This window comes from Apiospora hydei (assembly GCF_038363865.1).
Source record: "Apiospora hydei strain CBS 114990 chromosome Unknown utg000002l_segment0_segment0, whole genome shotgun sequence".
NCBI lineage: Eukaryota > Fungi > Ascomycota > Sordariomycetes > Amphisphaeriales > Apiosporaceae > Apiospora > Apiospora hydei.
This window is the reverse complement of record NW_027117361.1, coordinates 468,414-486,706: the sequence shown is the minus strand read 5'-3', so window position 1 is coordinate 486,706 and position 18,293 is coordinate 468,414. Positions and strand designations below refer to the sequence as shown.

At 53.3% G+C, this 18,293-nt stretch overlaps 9 protein-coding genes across 9 annotated transcripts; 3 read left to right on the top strand and 6 right to left on the bottom strand.

Annotated features, from left to right (window-relative positions):
• Positions 1-532: 532 nt before the first annotated feature.
• On the bottom strand, positions 533-1,048 carry PG997_000156 (uncharacterized protein; the record flags this gene model as incomplete). Its single annotated transcript, XM_066804471.1, has 1 exon — positions 533-1,048. The coding sequence occupies one exon, from the start codon at positions 1,046-1,048 to the stop codon at positions 533-535; it is 516 nt and encodes a 171-aa protein (XP_066674244.1).
• Positions 1,049-2,853: 1,805 nt separating this feature from the next.
• On the top strand, positions 2,854-3,456 carry PG997_000155 (uncharacterized protein; the record flags this gene model as incomplete). Its single annotated transcript, XM_066804470.1, has 1 exon — positions 2,854-3,456. The coding sequence occupies one exon, from the start codon at positions 2,854-2,856 to the stop codon at positions 3,454-3,456; it is 603 nt and encodes a 200-aa protein (XP_066674243.1).
• Positions 3,457-4,335: 879 nt separating this feature from the next.
• Positions 4,336-5,237, bottom strand: PG997_000154 (Expansin 2; the record flags this gene model as incomplete). Its single annotated transcript, XM_066804469.1, has 2 exons — positions 4,336-4,746; positions 4,818-5,237. 2 exons carry the CDS (start codon positions 5,235-5,237, stop codon positions 4,336-4,338), a joined length of 831 nt encoding a protein of 276 aa, XP_066674242.1.
• Positions 5,238-8,032: 2,795 nt separating this feature from the next.
• Positions 8,033-9,390, bottom strand: PG997_000153 (uncharacterized protein; the record flags this gene model as incomplete). Its single annotated transcript, XM_066804468.1, has 3 exons — positions 8,033-8,278; positions 8,406-8,729; positions 9,379-9,390. 3 exons carry the CDS (start codon positions 9,388-9,390, stop codon positions 8,033-8,035), a joined length of 582 nt encoding a protein of 193 aa, XP_066674241.1.
• A 1,515-nt stretch (positions 9,391-10,905) lies between these two features.
• On the top strand, positions 10,906-11,112 carry PG997_000152 (uncharacterized protein; the record flags this gene model as incomplete). The annotated part of the gene is made up of 1 exon (XM_066804467.1): positions 10,906-11,112. One exon carries the CDS (start codon positions 10,906-10,908, stop codon positions 11,110-11,112), a length of 207 nt encoding a protein of 68 aa, XP_066674240.1.
• A 400-nt stretch (positions 11,113-11,512) lies between these two features.
• On the bottom strand, positions 11,513-11,746 carry PG997_000151 (uncharacterized protein; the record flags this gene model as incomplete). The annotated part of the gene is made up of 1 exon (XM_066804466.1): positions 11,513-11,746. One exon carries the CDS (start codon positions 11,744-11,746, stop codon positions 11,513-11,515), a length of 234 nt encoding a protein of 77 aa, XP_066674239.1.
• A 1,473-nt stretch (positions 11,747-13,219) lies between these two features.
• Positions 13,220-13,843, top strand: PG997_000150 (uncharacterized protein; the record flags this gene model as incomplete). The annotated part of the gene is made up of 1 exon (XM_066804465.1): positions 13,220-13,843. One exon carries the CDS (start codon positions 13,220-13,222, stop codon positions 13,841-13,843), a length of 624 nt encoding a protein of 207 aa, XP_066674238.1.
• Positions 13,844-14,236: 393 nt separating this feature from the next.
• Positions 14,237-16,325, bottom strand: PG997_000149 (uncharacterized protein; the record flags this gene model as incomplete). Its single annotated transcript, XM_066804464.1, has 4 exons — positions 14,237-14,476; positions 14,560-14,978; positions 15,137-16,019; positions 16,083-16,325. The coding sequence occupies 4 exons, from the start codon at positions 16,323-16,325 to the stop codon at positions 14,237-14,239; spliced, it is 1,785 nt and encodes a 594-aa protein (XP_066674237.1).
• Positions 16,326-16,938: 613 nt separating this feature from the next.
• Positions 16,939-17,637, bottom strand: PG997_000148 (uncharacterized protein; the record flags this gene model as incomplete). Its single annotated transcript, XM_066804463.1, has 1 exon — positions 16,939-17,637. One exon carries the CDS (start codon positions 17,635-17,637, stop codon positions 16,939-16,941), a length of 699 nt encoding a protein of 232 aa, XP_066674236.1.
• Between the last annotated feature and the right edge of the window lie 656 nt (positions 17,638-18,293).

Here is an 18,293-nt window from a genome sequence, read left to right as displayed (position 1 = left end):
ATGAGCTGGCTTTTGGTTTTCTTGGAGGAGGCCAATCAATAGGTATCCCACAGGAAGCAGTCTTAACGGCTAGTTGTGGCTTATGCGGCGAAGTTAGGCAGCCACTGTGGATTGTCCCCCCCCGCTTTAGGTGAGTGGGCCACGGCGGGCTTGGCTCACATCCGATGGATTTCCATCAATGATCCATTGTCGGCGAATGAATGGATACGTAGATCAGAGGAACCTGCTGTTCGCTATGTGTTGATCAGTTTTGGGTATGAAATATACAAGAGAATGACATGCGACCTTTGTCACGGAATCCGAGATTGCAGATCTCTGGCCGTGAGAGTACATAGATATAAGGTTCTCAACGGCAATGCAGTACACAGTGTTTCCCCTCAGTGATAGCATCCAAGACGCATAATGTGATGTCCGATCGTTAACTACAGTGTGGGTTTGATTGGTATATAACTATGGCGAGGTGCTGGACATGGAGGATATAACCGAGTACTTTATATCATCAACAGACTTTGTATTATGCAAAGGTATACAATCAGCGCGAGTGTAGTATTCCTAGGTTCTCCTTCTCGTAGCCATACCGGATGCCTTCAACGACAACATAACAAAGTGGGTTGGCTTTCTGCCAACGAGCAGTCCACTTCAACACCATCCAGACACTTCTGCATTCCATCCACTCTGAATATACACGCGTCGAACTTTGGTAACGGGGAGCTGTGATGTATGGGTTAGTCGCTTCCACTGGGAGGAGGCCACCATTGCCGCCAAAGACAAGGTCCGCGAGCTGGACATTGTGGAGCTCCAGCCCAACCAGGCCGGCCGCGTCATGGAAGCCGGTAAACTCACCGGCATTTACCACACCGACTGGGTCCGGACCGTCGAGAGCTTCATCGTCTACGACGGGCTCGACGTGCTGGCGCGGGTCCAGGACCTCGACATGGAGAACGCCGTCTACGAAATCGCCGCGCTCTAAATCGGCCGCAAGCTCAAGTGGTCGCACCCTCACGATCACGACCTCGATGTTTCCAGCATTCCGATGACGGGTGAACATGCGGGTAGCTACGCAGTCAAGATGTCTCCCATGATGGATGAACCTCCCAAGAAGCAGCGAAAGGCTCGCAAGAACTAGGCTCTCATGCCTCAAACCTCACAAACAAACAACACTAGATGATGAGACCAAGGCGCCCTTGGCTCGATGACTCGATCATACCACTGCTGTACAATACGAGATGCATTACGAATTATACACCAATCAACAGGGACATGATCCTGCTGTCACGAACATTACGACCGAACATGCATTGCTTCTACGACATACCAACTCCAGCGATTTGGACTTGACACCCCCTAACCATCGACTCGGCACAGAAAGAAGAGACTTTTCTCTTGCCAACCCGTCGCTAAACGACTCATGGAGGAATCGGTCTGGGGCGAAAAAGACTTGTAGGAGTAGACGGAAGGGCACGGAATGGATATATCATTGCTGGACATTGGCTATCAGTGCGCTGGATGGAGTGTAGGATATGGAGGTTTGGAGCAAACTGAGATGGATCTGGATACATAGACAAGTTTGCGGCAATGAGCCAAGACCACTAATACACTGATAAACACCCATCCCGTTGATACATTTTCTATGTTTTGAGTGATTCCCATTAATGTGTGTATGACCCCCAGCAACAATGAGTCAGGGAAGTAGACCTTTGTGTCTGCTCAGAGACAGGAAATCTCATTGCTGACTCCTATGGACCAGATTCGGGAGATTCTGCCAATCTGGCCCATGATCCTCGAATAGATACATACGACTTGTGGTAACCACGGGTTCCACTCGACGAATTGGTGTCCCTACCGACTGGCTCACCACGGCATGGGCAATCCCTTTCGCCTGCCAAACTGCCGCGGCTCGCTTGATGAAGAATCATCTTGGCATTCAGGGGAGAGAGGGAGGTCCGGTTGGATCAATGTTAGTGGTTGGAGGGTCAGGATAACGATAGTGTGTACGATACGATAGCTAGCAAGGAAAGGGCTGGACATGATGCAGGTTAATGACACCTAGCAGTTCACTGAGATGGGTCTAGGGATACGGAGGAACTTGCTGTAGCCCAGTAGAAACGATACACACACACACACACACACACACACCAAATTCTTTATTGCCGTATGCTCGTGATTTTGCGGAGTTATGCCATCGTCTCCTAGAAGCCCTAGTCTGCCTGATTGCAGCTTTTGATTATCTCGTTATCAGGGCTGCTTACTGATCTTGTGATTCTTCTTGCATTCAATGTGTGAGGTCCCGGAGAAGCCCATTAGTGGCCAAGTACCAGGTACCAGATAATCAGTTACTGATTCGAGGTGGGAGACAATCAGTTACTGATCCTGGGTACTACCTAAACAATCAGCTACTGATTCCAGGTACAAGCCAATCAGATTATTGATCCCAGGTACGAATTAATCAGTTACTGATCCCAAGTACGAGCAATCAGTTACTGATTGTGCGGCCAGTGGCTGATTGTGAGGCCTCTGGAAAGGTTTAAAGGGACCCTTCTCCCACCACCCTCAACCTGGAATTGTTCTCTTTCCTCCCTCATCATCCATCACCACCTTCAGGTCTGGACTCATATAAATACAATCTTCATCTCACACCAGTCTCTTTTCTCCTCCCCTTATTGCCATCTTCTCTCCTCTCCATAAGAAAAACTCACACACCAACAATCATCATCGTCGCTACGACCATCTACTGCGCAACCTGTCACGCACCTCGGTCATCGACTTCATCATTGCAGTCCAGCCTGCTTCCTCTTCATAAATTCAGCACAAACACACACTCACACTCCCTCCATCACCGTTGTCATCGCAACAATGTACCACCAATCTGCTACCCGCTCTCGAGTCAAGCGTGAGGCCATGGACCGTCGCGTGAAGCAAGAATCCATCGACAATCCCTCCTCCGGCAACATGGTCAAGGACGAATCCGATGATGAGAAGAAGCCGCTCGACAACTACCCCGCCATCAAGCAAGATGGTCAATCCACTATGAAGCGAGCGCGCAACCACCGCCCCAAGTCTACCTACTCCTTCAACTGGGCCGATTCGACCTCTGACGCCAAGGCCAAATCGCGAATCCTCGGAATCATCGAGATTCCCACGGATCAAGCCGGCCGTGTGATCGAGGCGGGCAAAATGACTGCTATCTACCATATCAACTACGGCCAACCCATCAAGACCTTTGTCGTCTACGATGGAACCGAGGTCCTGGCACGCGTCAAGGACTTTGAGCAGGAGACTGCTGTTTACGAGCTCGCGGCCTTGTACTTCGGCGCCAAGCTCGGCTGGACACACCCCGACGAGAATGATCTGGACATCAGCAGCGTCCCGATGGAGGGCGAGGGCACATTCGCTGTGAAGATCACGCTTATGCGCAATGAGGAGCCCAAGAAGCGGAAGGGACCATCCCGCCGCTAAACAGTGCAAAATCCGAGAAGACACTTGATGCTTTCACGACTTAACGAGACTTGTACGAGATAATGTATATTACGAGATGAATTTGAGGATCCAGTAAGTGATTCTTGATATCACCCTTGAAGCCACCTTCGAGGCCCATGCTAACTGATATTGAAAAACAGTCCACGACGAGTCGATCCTTCTCACATAAAGATTCCGACTGCACCGAACATACCACTCTACGAAGATGTCGCTACTTGCTTCAGACCACACTTATGGGAGTAATTGAGGTGGAACAGGTGCGTAACAGGTGCGGAATAGGTGCGAAATGGCTGGATTTTGGCTGTGTGCATTGGCTATGAATGATCCTGGCAAAGCCCCAGGATAGAAACTTCTTGCAGTAGTAGCCTGATATGAATCTGATAATAAAGAGGAATTGCTGCGAAAACCCAGCACCGACATAACTGCTTCAACTGCTACTTTCTCGTGATTTGCGTAATTCCAGCGAGTTCTCGTAAGATGTCTTCCATGCCTTGATCGCAAATCATCTTTAAGCCCGTTTTCCAGCTACTGCACTTTGTGGTGTACGTCCCACAGACCTTCCATACTACGTAGCAGGGAACCCAAGCTGCCAGTGACACCAAAACGCTCGACAATCGTACATGCTGTTCTACCTTGGCGCTTCATCACAGGTTGGCGGCCGGAACACAAATCTAACCCAGATGCAAGAAGATGCCGTAATTCAACCCCGCGCTAGCATTTCTCTCCGTGGCTAACATGAGTTTCACTTTACGCATCCATGTCTCCTATGAAGTGATAAATATATACATCGAAAATTGCAATCAAAGAGGGATATGAGAATATGCCAAAGCAAAAAGCCGCTTATAAGTTGGAAGCCACCTAGAAGTTGGAAGACGCCTTGATCTGCGAGTCAGACGCAACACCCACATTCTCGACCGTGACGGTCTTGCCGGACGCGCTCGTAACCCGAACGGTCTGCTTCTCGGCACCGAACCCACTGGAGTTCTCGAAGAAGTTGTACGGCTGGCGCGTGGTCCCCTTCCAGGTCTTGCCGCCGTCGGTGCTGACCTCGAGCTTGGCCACGGCCTCGTTGGCGTTGACGACCTGCATCGAAAACCAGTGGCTCGAGGTGCCGGACTTGTTGTGCAGCACGAGCGGCTCGGTGATGCCGCACGGGACCTCGGTCCAGGACGTGGTCATGGGGTCCGAGGAGGAGGGCGACAGGGCCTTCCAGGCGTTCTCGAAGAGGTCGAGGTGGCCGGGCTCGCACTCGGGGCATTGGTCGACGACCTTTGGGGTGAGTTAGCCTTGTTTGTGGCAGATTCTGGGGAGCTGGTGATACGAAGGGAAGGGAGACATACCATGACCTTGATGGTCTTGCCCTTGGCGGTGACCTCGAGGCAGGAACCGCACTTGGCGCCGTTGTTCCAAGCGGAGCCGGAGAAGGCAGTGCCGTAGATGCCCGAGGGCAGGGTGTAGGTGGAGAAGGAGCACGTGCCGCCCTGGAGGTTGCCGCCGTAGAAGGTGGAGGTGCCGGTCGTGCCGGCGGCGGCAGAGGTCTGCTTGGTCTCAGCAGCCGGAGCCGCGACGGCCTGCTGTTGCTGTTGCTGTCCTTGGCTGCCGGCGACGGCAGCGGGAGCAGCGGGAGAAGACGCGGGTGCGGCTACGGCAGCGGGGGCGGCAACGGCAGCAGGTGCGGGCGTACCATGGTGGCGGGCGACGCAGGCAGCGGAGGCGACTGAAGCCGCGAGGGGCAGGAGCTGGAGAGCGTTGATCTGCATGGTTGCGGTATGGGGGATGCGGGTAGCAAGTGTTGATGGCGAAATTGCTTGAAAACGAATGGCGATGTTGCGAACTGTAAGTGGCAGAAGAGCGAATGAATGACTGAGCGGCTGCTTGAGTACGAGAACCAATATCGAAAAGATGCGCAGCCGGGCTCGTGGTATTTAAGTTGGTCTGCCCCCATGGCAGCGACACTTGCCCCTTCTGCTCCCTGCAGTTATGATGCTCTCACCTTTTAATTAGTATACTTGAAACACACGCAGCAAACCGGGGTTGATATTAGGCTGCCCCTGTGCGGCGCGAGTCAGCTAGCTGCGCGAGGCCGTTGGAATCGGGTCTGGGCCTGTTGAACTAATTCAACTAAAGTGAGCACTAAGGCGGGAACCCCTGCCCAAGATCGTGAACTTGCCCTGTTTGCCGTCCACCCCAGGCCAAAGAATGCGAAAGAAGATGAGCCAGGCCGCCAGGAACCCGCGCGGGTCCCACTTGGTGGCTGGCTGCTAACCTGATGCGAACGGGCCATCTCCATGCCATATCGTGAGGTTCCACCACCAGAAATGACGCCGATGGGCACACCGTTGAGTTCCCGCGGACTGCATACCTAAGACAGACGATGGCGATGCGATGTTCTTGGGAAGAGCAGCTTACCGTCCCTCGAGAAGTTTCGCATTGAACGCGGCCATATTGCCCTCACGGGTGGCTGCATGCTCATCCAGCTGCTCACGTCGTACGAACGTGGCGCTTGTCTTACGGTGGTTTTCTTCCCACCAACCATGACGCAACAGCTATGCGCATGGCGTTTTTAGCGGTTACAGCCTCTCGGAGGGTCAAGGACCGAAAAGGCGGCGTATGTTGAGCTTGGAAGTCTGGGTAGGTAAGTACATGTAAGTAGGGAACAAGATCGGACGATGCTTGGTTGCTTGATTGGGCCGTGCTTGCAGTAGCCAGATCGAGAAACTGGTTCTTCATTGGAGTATGCGTCGGTGCGGGCCGCGATGCTCGCCAAAACCGTCCGGTCAAGATCAGACGCCCAAGCGACGGACCTAAATTGAACTTCACAACATCCATTCCGCATTCTGGCTTGGGCATGTTGAAATGCATCACCGATTTGCAGGCCGATTGCTATGTCGGTTGTTCCCCGGACCCAGGGCAACGGAACTGTGCGAGTCCGCTGGGTTTTGCGTTACATCCCGCCCGATTGACATGCCCAAAAGCAAAAAGTCCGGGTCCCAACCCGGTTTTTTGAGTCGCTGAACGACCCCTGCTAGATTGCTTTTGCGGCCTGGAGAAAGTGGTTAATTTATTTACTAATATCTCGAGACGAGTCACGGTTCTCGGTCACTTAAAAAAGGTAAAGCTGTTTATATAATCGAATAAAATGCCGGTCGGCTAAGATGGAGCTAAGAAATTGGAGAGCGCAAAGGCATCCTCTCTAGTAGGTTACTTCTCTCAGGCGCTATACTCAGTTCCGAAGCGGCGGCGTGCAGCTCGTACTCGTTTTGGAGAGGTCCCGGAAACCTCCTTTTGTTCTGGCCGGCCAGATGGAAAGTTTCCTGTGTGTCACATGTTACTTGTACTGTCGTGCAGCTATTGGGAGAAACCTCATTTTCATGCCAATCCCTCCAGAGACGAAGAGTGCGGTAGCACAGCGACTCCCAGTCCGGGGTTGCAGTTGGAGGCTGAATAAGTCCGCATGGTCGCTCTAGGCTGTCCAGGCGCATGCTGATGTTCTCGAGCGTCACGGGGTAGCGATTCTCTAGATGGCTTTGCGTCTCTGAAGCCTTGAGATATGTCTGGGAAGGTCGGGATTTAGATATTGGAGTCTCTGCTTCGGCCAACAGAGTAGCATAAAGTCGTGAAGACCGGCGAGGTCTACCACTAACTAGGTATCATCACCGGCAGCTATTGGTTCGACGGTGGCACGTTGTTCTGCGTAAAGGATATGGTAATGAAGCCTCCCTGGATGAACACTCTGGTCCAAATATCAGCTGCGTTCTCCTGCCCTTCCTTCTTCCGACCCCCTCTCGCTCTGAGAATTGGGGACGGGACCAGAATACGGAAGAGCCTTTAGAGGCTCATAGCCGTGGCTATCCTACGGGGCAGCGCTAGTCTGCCTCCTCTCCAGCCTTCCCATGTATGCCGATGCCTCCTACATCGGCATGATACCACCACTCGATTCCTTCGACGTCAGCGAACTGAGTAATACTCGATCCTGTTCGCGGGAATCGAACAAATGAGTGGTGCTGCAGGTGTGGCGGTGGATAATACAATTGTGGGTGAGGGAGGACTATGCAGTCAGAAAATTTCTATGCACCCTCTTGCCTTTGAGTCTGTACGTCTCTCGGGGACCAGACTCGGAGTGAAATCGACGCGTTGTGCCGCCTTCCGGAACCTGTGGGCTCTATCATGGTCGCCGAACGGAGTACACACTAGGCTAGCCTGTTTCCACTTGCCGGGATGCCAAGATAGTAAGCACATCACTATACCGGACCGCATCTCCACTATAGCCCACCAATTCTGCCTGACAGCCGTCATGCATCTAATTTTAGACGTTCATCCGGCTGGCTGTCGGTTCAGCTCAGATGCTGAGGTCACTTCACCTCCCCTGCCGATTCTTCATCGGGCCGTCTGTGAACGGAAGAGGCATTCAACAGCACATACAGTAAGTACACCGTAGCGACAGGAATAGTAAGGGGATCAGATCGAAGGACTGGTGACATATCACTAGTATCGCAACTCTCAGATGCGGCTATAAAGCGCGGGCTCTCTTCTATTGTAAATCAAATATTTCTACTCAGCACATCTCGAACATCAAGCTTCCTACACTCATCCAGCTTCCAAGATCATTGCAATACTTCCACAAAGCACAAGATCCCCAACTTCCTTCAAAATGTTCGGCTCCTTCTCCGCGTTCGCCACCTTGGCCACACTCTTCGCCTCCCAGACTCTCGCGGCGCCTACCACAAACGAGACTGCCCAGATCCTCCCACGCGGCGGCGGCTACCCTGCGTCCAACCCACCGGGTGTATTCTGTTACAACCTATGGGAGAAGGTCACCAATGACGTACGTGAAATGAGAAGCCCCCCTCCCCCTGCCCCAGCATGTCCACTTCCACCGCGAAGGCTAACTCTCTCTCTCGCACTCTGCACAGCCCGTGGTGCAGTACTGGTACGTGACGGCGCAGGACATGGGCCACGCCATCAAGGCCAACCGGCTGTGGAACCACCTGAACCTCAACGGCTGCGCGCCGACGGAGCATGTGCAGCACCTCAAGCCCGGGATCAACGGCGCCGTCTACACCTTCCACACCAGCGAGGCCTGCACCGCCGCCCGCGTCAGCCACGCCATCCGCTCCGCCTCCAGCCCGCCCAAGGACATCGCCTGCCAGTTCACCCAGAAGAACAACGGTATCAGCCCCGGCGGGGCCGCCGGGGCCGCCAGCGGGGGCGCCAACAGCGCCGTCCTGGGCATCTTGAAGGGGCTCGGCGGTCTTGTCTAAGTAGGCTAAGTGAGTGCCTAGATCTGCTACCGTTGGGACAACGACGGACAACAGTATAACACCGGCAGGGAGAGGGTGGTGCGTGAAGCACGAAGCTCGGATAGGAGCTGTTTACAGTTTACTCATGCCGATGGATGGGACTCATGATGTAAAAAAAGAGAGGCACACTCGTTATTCTTCACTTCTCTAGATTCTTTTAGGATTCAACTTGGATGCCGATTAAACATAAATTAGGCATAGACAACAAAATTCCATTTAACAAACTTCACTTGCCTTCTTACAGCGCAATATGCGTGCGATAGTAGTATGAAAACTATATGCGACACGAAGACTTTAGTCGGAGTGGCGTTCCTGATGATGTCGGAGCGTATAGTCGGGCTGAAGGCAGTAAGTAAGGTGTAAGGAGCCTGTCTATGCCGGCCGCGTACCTAGGCAGTAACCGAAGAGGCGAACGTGGTTCTTGTCTCTGAAAACTCGTCGCAGATGGCCTCATCCATGTTTGCCACTTGAACTCGGCCATCTTGCAGGCGATCCATAGATGGCGTTAGAAATGATTCATTTATCCGGCTGGGTTCATGATGATGGACGGCTTGTCGCTCACTACGCTGTCCCTTTAAAGAAGAATTTCTTCATTACTTACAATTGACGACATGTCGTCTGCTTCTTGTGCACTGTCTGTTCCTGATTGATCCATTCATTGCATCGCCAGCGGTGTTATTGTTACTGATCCTAGGCAAGAAATTCACCATAACTTGCCCCGTCGATGTATACTACCCGGCCAACCTTTTTTTCTTTTTCTTTTTTGTTACCATGTATAGCCTGCACATATAAGCGTTGCATACCTCAAGGGGCTTTTTAGATTAAAGAAGACGCGGGCTACACCAAATCTCTGTCGAAAGCCTCGCAATCTGGGCAAAGTCTCTCAGCAATATCCCGTACTCGACCTTGGCAGCTTGCTCCCCAGTCCCTGGAGTCGTCACCACTATCTGGACTGGAGCGAGCATCCTTCGCTCCCCGATTGCTTTCTTCTTGCCTTCTTCGCCGAGAGGACTGGCGTGGCCATCATTTTCCGACGCCGCCCACCGTTGTCATTCGGCGGTCCCTTTCCCCACATCGGGCCTTATGCCGATCCGGGTGAGCCACCCACCAAGTTGGGCTCCTCCGCGCATGGGATGAATGAGGATACCACTAGGGCGAACATGTTTCTTGCGTATGCGAAAACGATGTGCCGTTGAAAGCGGTGCCACTGTTCCAATCGGGGACAAGACTGTCTGCCCAAGGCCCCGGCAGAAAAAAGTTCCGTCTTGAAGACTCAACATATGATCTATCGCCAAGCTACTGACTTGCACTCGGCCTTGCAAGCCGCATGCCTGGACGCCAGGGCGTAGGGCAGCGAATACCACGGTTCTCGCCTAAGGCATATTCGTGCATGATCGGTCAGCGTGAAGAGTTCTTGGGTAAGCATCAGTAATTTCCCAACACCACGTCCCAATGCGGCAGGCATTTCGGGGACGTCGACGCTTCCAGGCGCCACCACCGACTGTCGTCGTCGGCATGAATGCGCACGACCCACTTACACCCGGCCTCGTACGACCGTTCGGGCAAGGATGGGCCACCCGACAGGGATGGGGGAGCAAGGCCAATGCAATACGGGCATGGGAGGAGTTGCGATTACAGCAATTCGGCCGAAATATGCAAGGCCGACGTTACCTTGTTGTCGCATTGCTACCAAGAATTGGTGTCGCTGCAGCAGCCCCTGGCAGCGGCTTGTATAGCTAGTATAGAAAGGAAACAGGGGTAGGTCCCGATACCCGCATCAACAGGTTATTGACAGGTGATCTTGACATTCCTGGCGGTCGATTTATCCACTGCAATAGCCGCCGGCGTCCAATATACGCAGTCGTATAGCCAGGGCTACTCGCCAGATTCAGTGCTCCCCGCTTTCCGTCCGACACTACTACTACAGGACACGGCATCGTCAGCCCGCCAAGCCTCCACCAATTTGAAAGCCGGTGTTGCCTATAAATGATGCAGGAGTCCTCTGCCATCCCCTGCATTTCTGGTGTCTTACCACATCATCATTACCACGACTTCTAGTAGATTCTGTGCACGAACTTCAAGCCCCTTGACGCATTCCCGGCCCTTTCATCGACTCGAACGGCCAACCATGCAGTTCACCTTCCACGCCATCATCGCCGTCTCGGCCATGGTCTCGCTCGCCGCGGCCCAGGGCAATGGACTGTGCAACCTACGGGGAGAGCACGACACCTGCTCCGGCGAGTTCTCCAAGGCATGCGATAACATCAGTGGGACCGGCGGTAGATGGTGGACCTGCTGCCTGCCCAGCGTTACCTGCTGGTCGGACGACCAGTAAGTAGTAGCGTATCGCTTCGCTGTTCTATGCTCGTTGCTAATGGTTGCATAGTCTCTAGTTCGAGGCGCCGTCGGGGAACACGGACATCGGTCGCCCAGGGTATATCAGCTTACCAAAGCATGAGGGGCCCTTCCGTTCTTCGATACATAAGTAGGCAGAGCTAGACGGGAGGTTCTACGTTGAAATCTTGAACATGGGACCCGTTCTTACCCGAATTTATACATGTCATACTTTAGCACAGTTTGCAGCTTGATCCTATCAGTGAAAATATATATTGCTACGTTTACCGTTATAGCCGCTCAAGGTGCACTGGCCGAGGGCGTCCCAGGCTTTAAAATTGGCGCCGAAGATGTAAAGGATGGTGGCCCGCGGTAGAAGCTCCACGATAACCAGCAGGATCTCATCGTTGGGGGAGGGTTCCGTCGAACCCGTCCGCCCAGCGAGCCCCGGATTGGTCCACGTTTTTGGTGACCTCGGTAATGAGGGCCTGGGTGTCGCGCATCTGGCCCTTGACCTCGAGGGTCTTCTTGACTCGCTCCAGGAGGGCGTACAGCTCGCCCGAAGCGGCTGGATCCTGCGACGGCTTATACATATAGCTATCGCCGCCGCTGGAGTTGTTCCAGCCAGGTGCCATCTTGGTGCTGTTGCTTTCTTGCAATTGGACTGTTTCTTCGTATCGTATGCGAATCGTGGGAAATCATATAGAATGGGAACCGTCGCAGAGGTTCCAGGTTGGTGGGTTGGCAAGCTTACGAACAGGTCGGAATGGCGGTTTGTTTCAATGCTGGGGAAACCGTTGCAGAATTCACAGGGACTTGTTCATATTCGCAAGCTGGTTAGTTGCAGAGGTTCACTTGGGAGACACTTCAAGCAGTAACTGATTGTTTCGATTTGGCAACTGGGTGTCAATACAACCGCGCTCAGTAAACTACAGGCTCCCGTGATGCAATGGTGGGCAAGAAGGCGAAAGAAGATGGCGGCCATCATTTCCTTGATGACTTCCCCCAAAGCCAATGCTCAAGTCGAAACGGGCGGCTGTCTAGATCAGATTGCAAGTGCCTGGGATGGACCATCTGTGGCGTAGGCTAGTGGAAGCGTGCGCTAACAACCAGGCACTACAGGGAGCTCCCGGCGCTTCTTGGCCGCTAACTGGAACACCTGAACGCCCAGCTGCCAATTGCCGAAACACCACAATTGGCAATGCGTCCTGGTTGGCCAGCGACTTGGCCTGCGTCATCTGACGAAAGGCTTGTTTTGTTGCATTCGTCATCAAATTGAGCCACCCCCAGAATGTGTGCATCAGTCTGGCCGTTACTCTAGACGAGCTCAATGGTCTCGATGATCTTTAGCCAGGTAAGTGGGATGGATGAGCTGGCATTGTCACGATGGAGGCCAATTGAAGGTTTGGGGAGAAAGCCCAATAAGTCCAGGCCATCATCCAACTTCCAACTGCCCGGGTGCCCATTTGCAGCCCCGATTGGGCAACCCGACAAGCTTTCAGGGGCAGATCCTCAGCTGTCAACTGATCTGGCCCAAGCGCGAATTGCTCCAACTCGACCCCAACTCCCCCAACTGAGGTCCTGATGCTGGCCGCCAAAAAGGGAAATGCCTCATATATTTCCTTTTGGTTACACCTTATTTAAGCTGATCGCCCGCGCATTTGCATTCCATTACGTGAATTTTACCTGAAGGTTTCCTCGCCCCGGCGCGCCTTTCACCTTACAAAAAGAAGCACTGGCCCGTCTTCCTGCAATTATTTGTTGTTCCCGCGTCGCCCGGTGAGCTTGAGCATGTCCGCGGATGAAACGTCACCAGGTGCTCATGGGGCGCAGAGATATTGAGCGCGATTTTCTGGACTTTTGGGTTTCTAGACTATTGGGACATTGACCGCCGGTATGATGTAAAGACATGAGAAGACACGCCCGGGAGGCTGGTTCTGGAATGGCTTCGACTTGAGCGATCGCGCTGAGGGACCATCTTCTTAAATTGCTCACCCAGCCTACTACACCTGTCCTTGAGCTGTACGGAGAGACGAACGTGAGATTCCTACTCGTTTCTTCATTCAACTCGTTTGTTCCTTTCTATATATTGCATCACGAGCGAGCAGATGGCGGGCCCCGCGCCGAACTCGACGTTTTCCGACCCCGGCCACGGCCCGACAACGACAGTCAATACAGGAAGCATCGCAGCCGGTGTCAGCATTGCCCTGGCCCTCGCCCTCGCTGTGATCATTCTGATAGCCCGCAACTCGGGCGCCTTCGGTCCACTGGGCGCGCTAAGCGAGACGACGAGCACGTCGTCTCCGAAGCACGCCCATGGGCTGGACAGCACTCTCGTCAACTCGTTTCCCGTCATTCAATACAAGCAACCAAAGACGGGCTACGACGAAGCAGCCAGGAAGCCTCGGGGCCTGTCGATCGACGAGGAGGCCGGCCAAAGCAGATCCAAGCAACAGGGTCGGAACCAAGGGGGTATACTCGACCGGCTTCGAATACCAATGCGCAATACCATACTCGGCCGCCCCCATACAAGACGAGGTGGGCAAGGGACAAGCTGCACCATCTGCACCGACGATTTCACCGAAGGCGTTGATGTACGGAAGCTGCCTTGCGGTCACCTGTTTCATCCTCCCTGCATTGACCAGTGGCTCGCAGAGTTCGGGGTCACTTGTCCAGTATGGCAAGTTAACCTATTTCCATCATGGCCCTGGCGATGTCGTCTACGCAAATGACGTTTAATGAGAAAAAGAGGCAAAACTGAAGCTAACTCCATCATCCACGTGGTTCATTCTAGTCGTGTCGACCTCGCAGCAATCCCGGCCGAAGATGTGGCTCTCCGTAAGCCCAAGAAAGCTGTACTGGCTGCGCTCGGGAATAGATTTGCGACGTGAAAGCTTCATGTATTATTTCCATTGTGACACTGGTTTCAGAGACTAAACGTACTTGATATATACTTTTCCTGTCTTGCCATGGCCGTATTTAGCAATCATTTGGAGAGTTTGAAGTTGCCAAGTTCGCCTTCTAGGAGAGAGCTAGTCGAAGAATCATTTCTTCCATCAGAAACCCCTTTTTCTCGCACAAGAAAGCTCCGATTCGGTTTTCAGACTGTGACGAGTACGCGAGCCTCATCTTCTCCCACGCCGTGATTTCCTTGGTTCTCCAACACCACCCACACCATCGCCATCCTCGCGGGCGCGCTTGGAGTTGGATGCCTTCTCAGAATGACCTCCTGTATCGTTCACTTCTTCCCTGCCCTCAAGAAGACCCGCATAGAGGTGTCGGTCCTCCGCGCACACGTCCAAGAGCAGGTCTTGCATCTGCGCCTTGCTTCTCCGCTTCGTATTCCGGGTATTGCGCGCATTGAGCTGCCAAGGTGTGTTTGGCCCATCCCATCCTCCGCCAGCTCGTCGGCCCCCAGCAAGAGCAACACGGCAATTTTCCTCCGAACACGGCCTCGCCTGTATTCGCCATCGATGCTTTCCGCAAAGTGCAGCGGTGTGCCGTGATCCGCACCGCGCCATGTCAGGTCCGCGCCGCCCACGACGAGGAGCCGGACGGTCTCGGGGCCCTTAAAGCGGATCGCCCGCATCAGGAGCGCCATGCCCCATTTCGGATCGCTCGCCTTGATGTCCGCACCGCAGCCGAGGGCAGTTTGCAAAACGCGCATGCCGTTTTCGTCGGAGGCAGAAAAACTGTCGCAGATACCCATCAGGGATAGCATGCTCATGGCGAACGAACCGAGACCTTCTGCGTTGGCGGCTTTGAGCCTATCGAGCATAATTCCCAATATTGTACTATTCTTGTCCTCGGCCGCCACGCGTGCCAAATATCTGTCGTCAGGAATGAGGTCACCGCCGGCACCTCGATCTAAGAGTGTGTGAATAAGGTGGTAGTTACCTGGGCCTGAGTGTCCAAGATTCTTAATGATTTCGTATACCCCCTTGATATTTGATCAACACTTTGTTTCCCAAGGTCCTGATTGGCCACTTTGGGCACCAATGGGAAGATATCTGAAAGTTCCCTACTGGTGGGCTTGAACTCGACCATCTGAAATATCTCGTCGCACACGAAGTAGTGGTGCCATTCCAAGGCGCTTTTGCAGATATCTGCGAGTGTGGAGCCGTTGTGGAAGTCGGCTCCGACGTATAAGCCGAACACTAATTGAAAGTATGTATTGGTCCATGCGTATTTCGAAATTGAATCCCTAGAAACGGCCTTGATGGGTGGTGCGAGAGCCAGGCGCCTAAGAAACGCCCCCTCGGAGTTCTGCAAGGCCGACTCGAAAACCCGCATGATGAGTTCGTTAATGCTGGTCACGCCCATAAACACGTGCTCAAACAAGAGTGGTTTTGTAAGCAACCGGCTCAGGCCCGCGTCTCCCAGGGTCAGGAGGGAAATGGTCTGGTGCACCACATCTTGAAAGGGGCGTGCGTAGTCGATAGGCAAACCCGAAGCATCGGACGCAATGCCCAAAAGCGCATAGATCCGATCGTGAACCTTGGTGGCCTCGCTGCCGCTGAACTTCAGCAGCAAGGTAGCCAGTCGGCGATCGTCGTTCCACCATGATTGTCGTCGGAGGGGGCCCGGCATCACTTCCATCACCGCCTTTGTGTGGGGATGCGTCTCCTCCATGTCGAGGAAATGATGCACCGTCGAGAATATGCGGGATGTTACAACCTTGGATCCACACAGGATTAGGGCCACACGAGCATTGGCGACCTCTTGGATGATCCAGACTCTCCTGAACCAGGGCCTCTCGACAAGTCGGGCAAACGTGGCAACACGACCTTGGTAGATGGCATTACTGGTGCCTCCGAGCTGAGCTAGCTTTTTCGACCATGCGGTCTCGATATTTGGTAATGTCTGTGGCACTGTATTGAACTGTTTATCCCACAGGGCCATCATGTCCTGGCCGTGATCACTCAGCACGCTACCATCTTATTGATCGTGGAATTATACGAAAGATCTTACCATTATATCATCGATGGCATCCGAGCTTGGGCCCAGCCAGACAAGCACGGTGTCCGCATTATGATAAACAGATCGCATCTGACCGACTTGGTGACCCTTTTCGCGATGATCATGTTGGTTGATGCAGAGGGCATCGATCCAGAGCAGCCTGTCCATGTCCCTCAGCCGCAGAGAGCTGAGGGCCTCGAAGAGGTTGTGCGTGACGGGGACCTTTTTGGCCATCGAGGAGAACGTGCGGTGCATCGTGGGCCGGCTCGCCTCCCCAGGTGTACGAGAGGGCATCGTACGGAACGCCGTCGGCCTCGCTCAGAAACGTCTCGAAAGTTCGCACCGGATCTCCGCTCCGGGGTATCCTTTGCACAGGCGAAGGAGGCGCAACGAGTCCTTTGATAGGTCGAGCGGCGAATAAGCATACGTGGAGGTCATAATTTCGGCTCCCGGTAGCAGGCAGTCACAGATGGCCAAAGGGAGTGAGATAGCTCTGATTTGAGTTCTAGACGATCCACGCAGATTTCCATCAGGCTGAACTGTGACCTACGTTATGGGTATGGAGTACGTACCCCGCTCGAGGGTCGTGCTTACTATGCCAAGGATATGGGAAAGATCCAGCTACCTATCAGAACCCAGGACCAGGGTAGCCTCTGGTCAGCATTCATTGGCTGCACGGAATGCTGCTCTACTCCAATGAACTGCGCACTACGCCATCACGAACACGAACTACACCAATGCAGTGCACACAGCCACGAAGGAGAAGGTACGGCATGTTTCCGGACACTTCGCATAATTCCTCAAGCCAGTCAACATCTCAAGTTATCACACAATTCTTAGATCTACCTCCTAATACTCTATCTTACCTTTATCCCCGCGCAAATCGAGTCCTCGAAGACGTAGTAGTGTACCCAGACTTTAGATCCTTGTTGTTCTCGTTCTCGCCCTCCTGGCACATTCCCCGAAGCCGCTCAATCGCGTCATTGAGAACATCGAGGTACATCTCGTACGTAAACGGCATAAGGCAGGCGCTGAAGTCCCGTTCCAGCACATCGATATTCGTCGACCCCACGACCTCGCCGTCCATCCCCACGGCCTGGTACATGAGCCCGGACAGCTTGGTCCGGATCTGCATCACGACCGCCGCCGTGTCGGCGGCGCTGGGCGCCTTGTTCTTGTCTCCTCCGAACAGGACGCCCCGCGCGTGGACCTCGGGCCCGCCGTCGCGCAGGCCTGTCGTCAGCATGTCGGCGTAGCTGGCGCGGTACTGGCTGTGGGTCAGGTGTTGCGAGTAGGTCGCATTCGTGGTCACCTCCGCGTCGGGCGCGGTGGGCACCCGCTCGGTCAGGATGAAGGCGACGTTGATGTAGCCGGTGGGCGATTCCCCGTCTTCCTTGCGGAAACTTGTCTTGGTCTCCAGAGTCAGCACGAAACGGGAGTTGGGCGCGTGGGGGACCTCGAAGACGGTGGGGGGTGGTCTCGCGGTCGATGGCCAATTGGGGCGGGAGCCGTAGTAGGCGTCGGCGAGGTAGCAGAGGCGGAATTGTTGGTTGTTTGATGATGCCATTGTGAAAGATAGAATAAGGTGGACCGGATGGCGTTTGCTGAGTTTGTAAGTTCAAATCTGACACGTTTTAGATGGGGATATTATTTCAAGCCTCAACAGATGACGTTGCTGGCAACTCGCCTCCTATATAAGCAGCGTGGATGACAAAGGAGACACTCCATAACTTATCAGCTGTTAGTTGCTCTTTGAACCAGTTACAGGGTTGATATACACTATTGTGACACAGTCTCTTTGTCGCCATTGACAACAATCTAATTGTAGTTCGTCAACTATTGAATTGTACGATGGTGTATAATGGTAAAGGTTCATGGTATAAGTTCATCTAGACCTTATGAGCGATTCACGCTTACCAAAAGGTTGAAGTCGCAACAATATACGTATCCCCTATCTCCATAGTGACATGACGCAGAAAGTCTACATAAGCTTATGCTTTCACAAAAGATTTGCATAGTTTTAGAGTCTCATAGGTTTCATCTAGGGAGCTTGCTCTCTGGGTATCTACCGAGAAACCACAAATTCACTTGAGGTAGATGATAAGCGAGTTTCGGTGTTCATTTCTCATTGATCTATTTTGTCTAGATGATAAATGTATCTGTTATTCTAGGACATGGACCAAGAGTTTATAAGTCTTTTCGTAAGAAGGAGAGAAAGCCTTG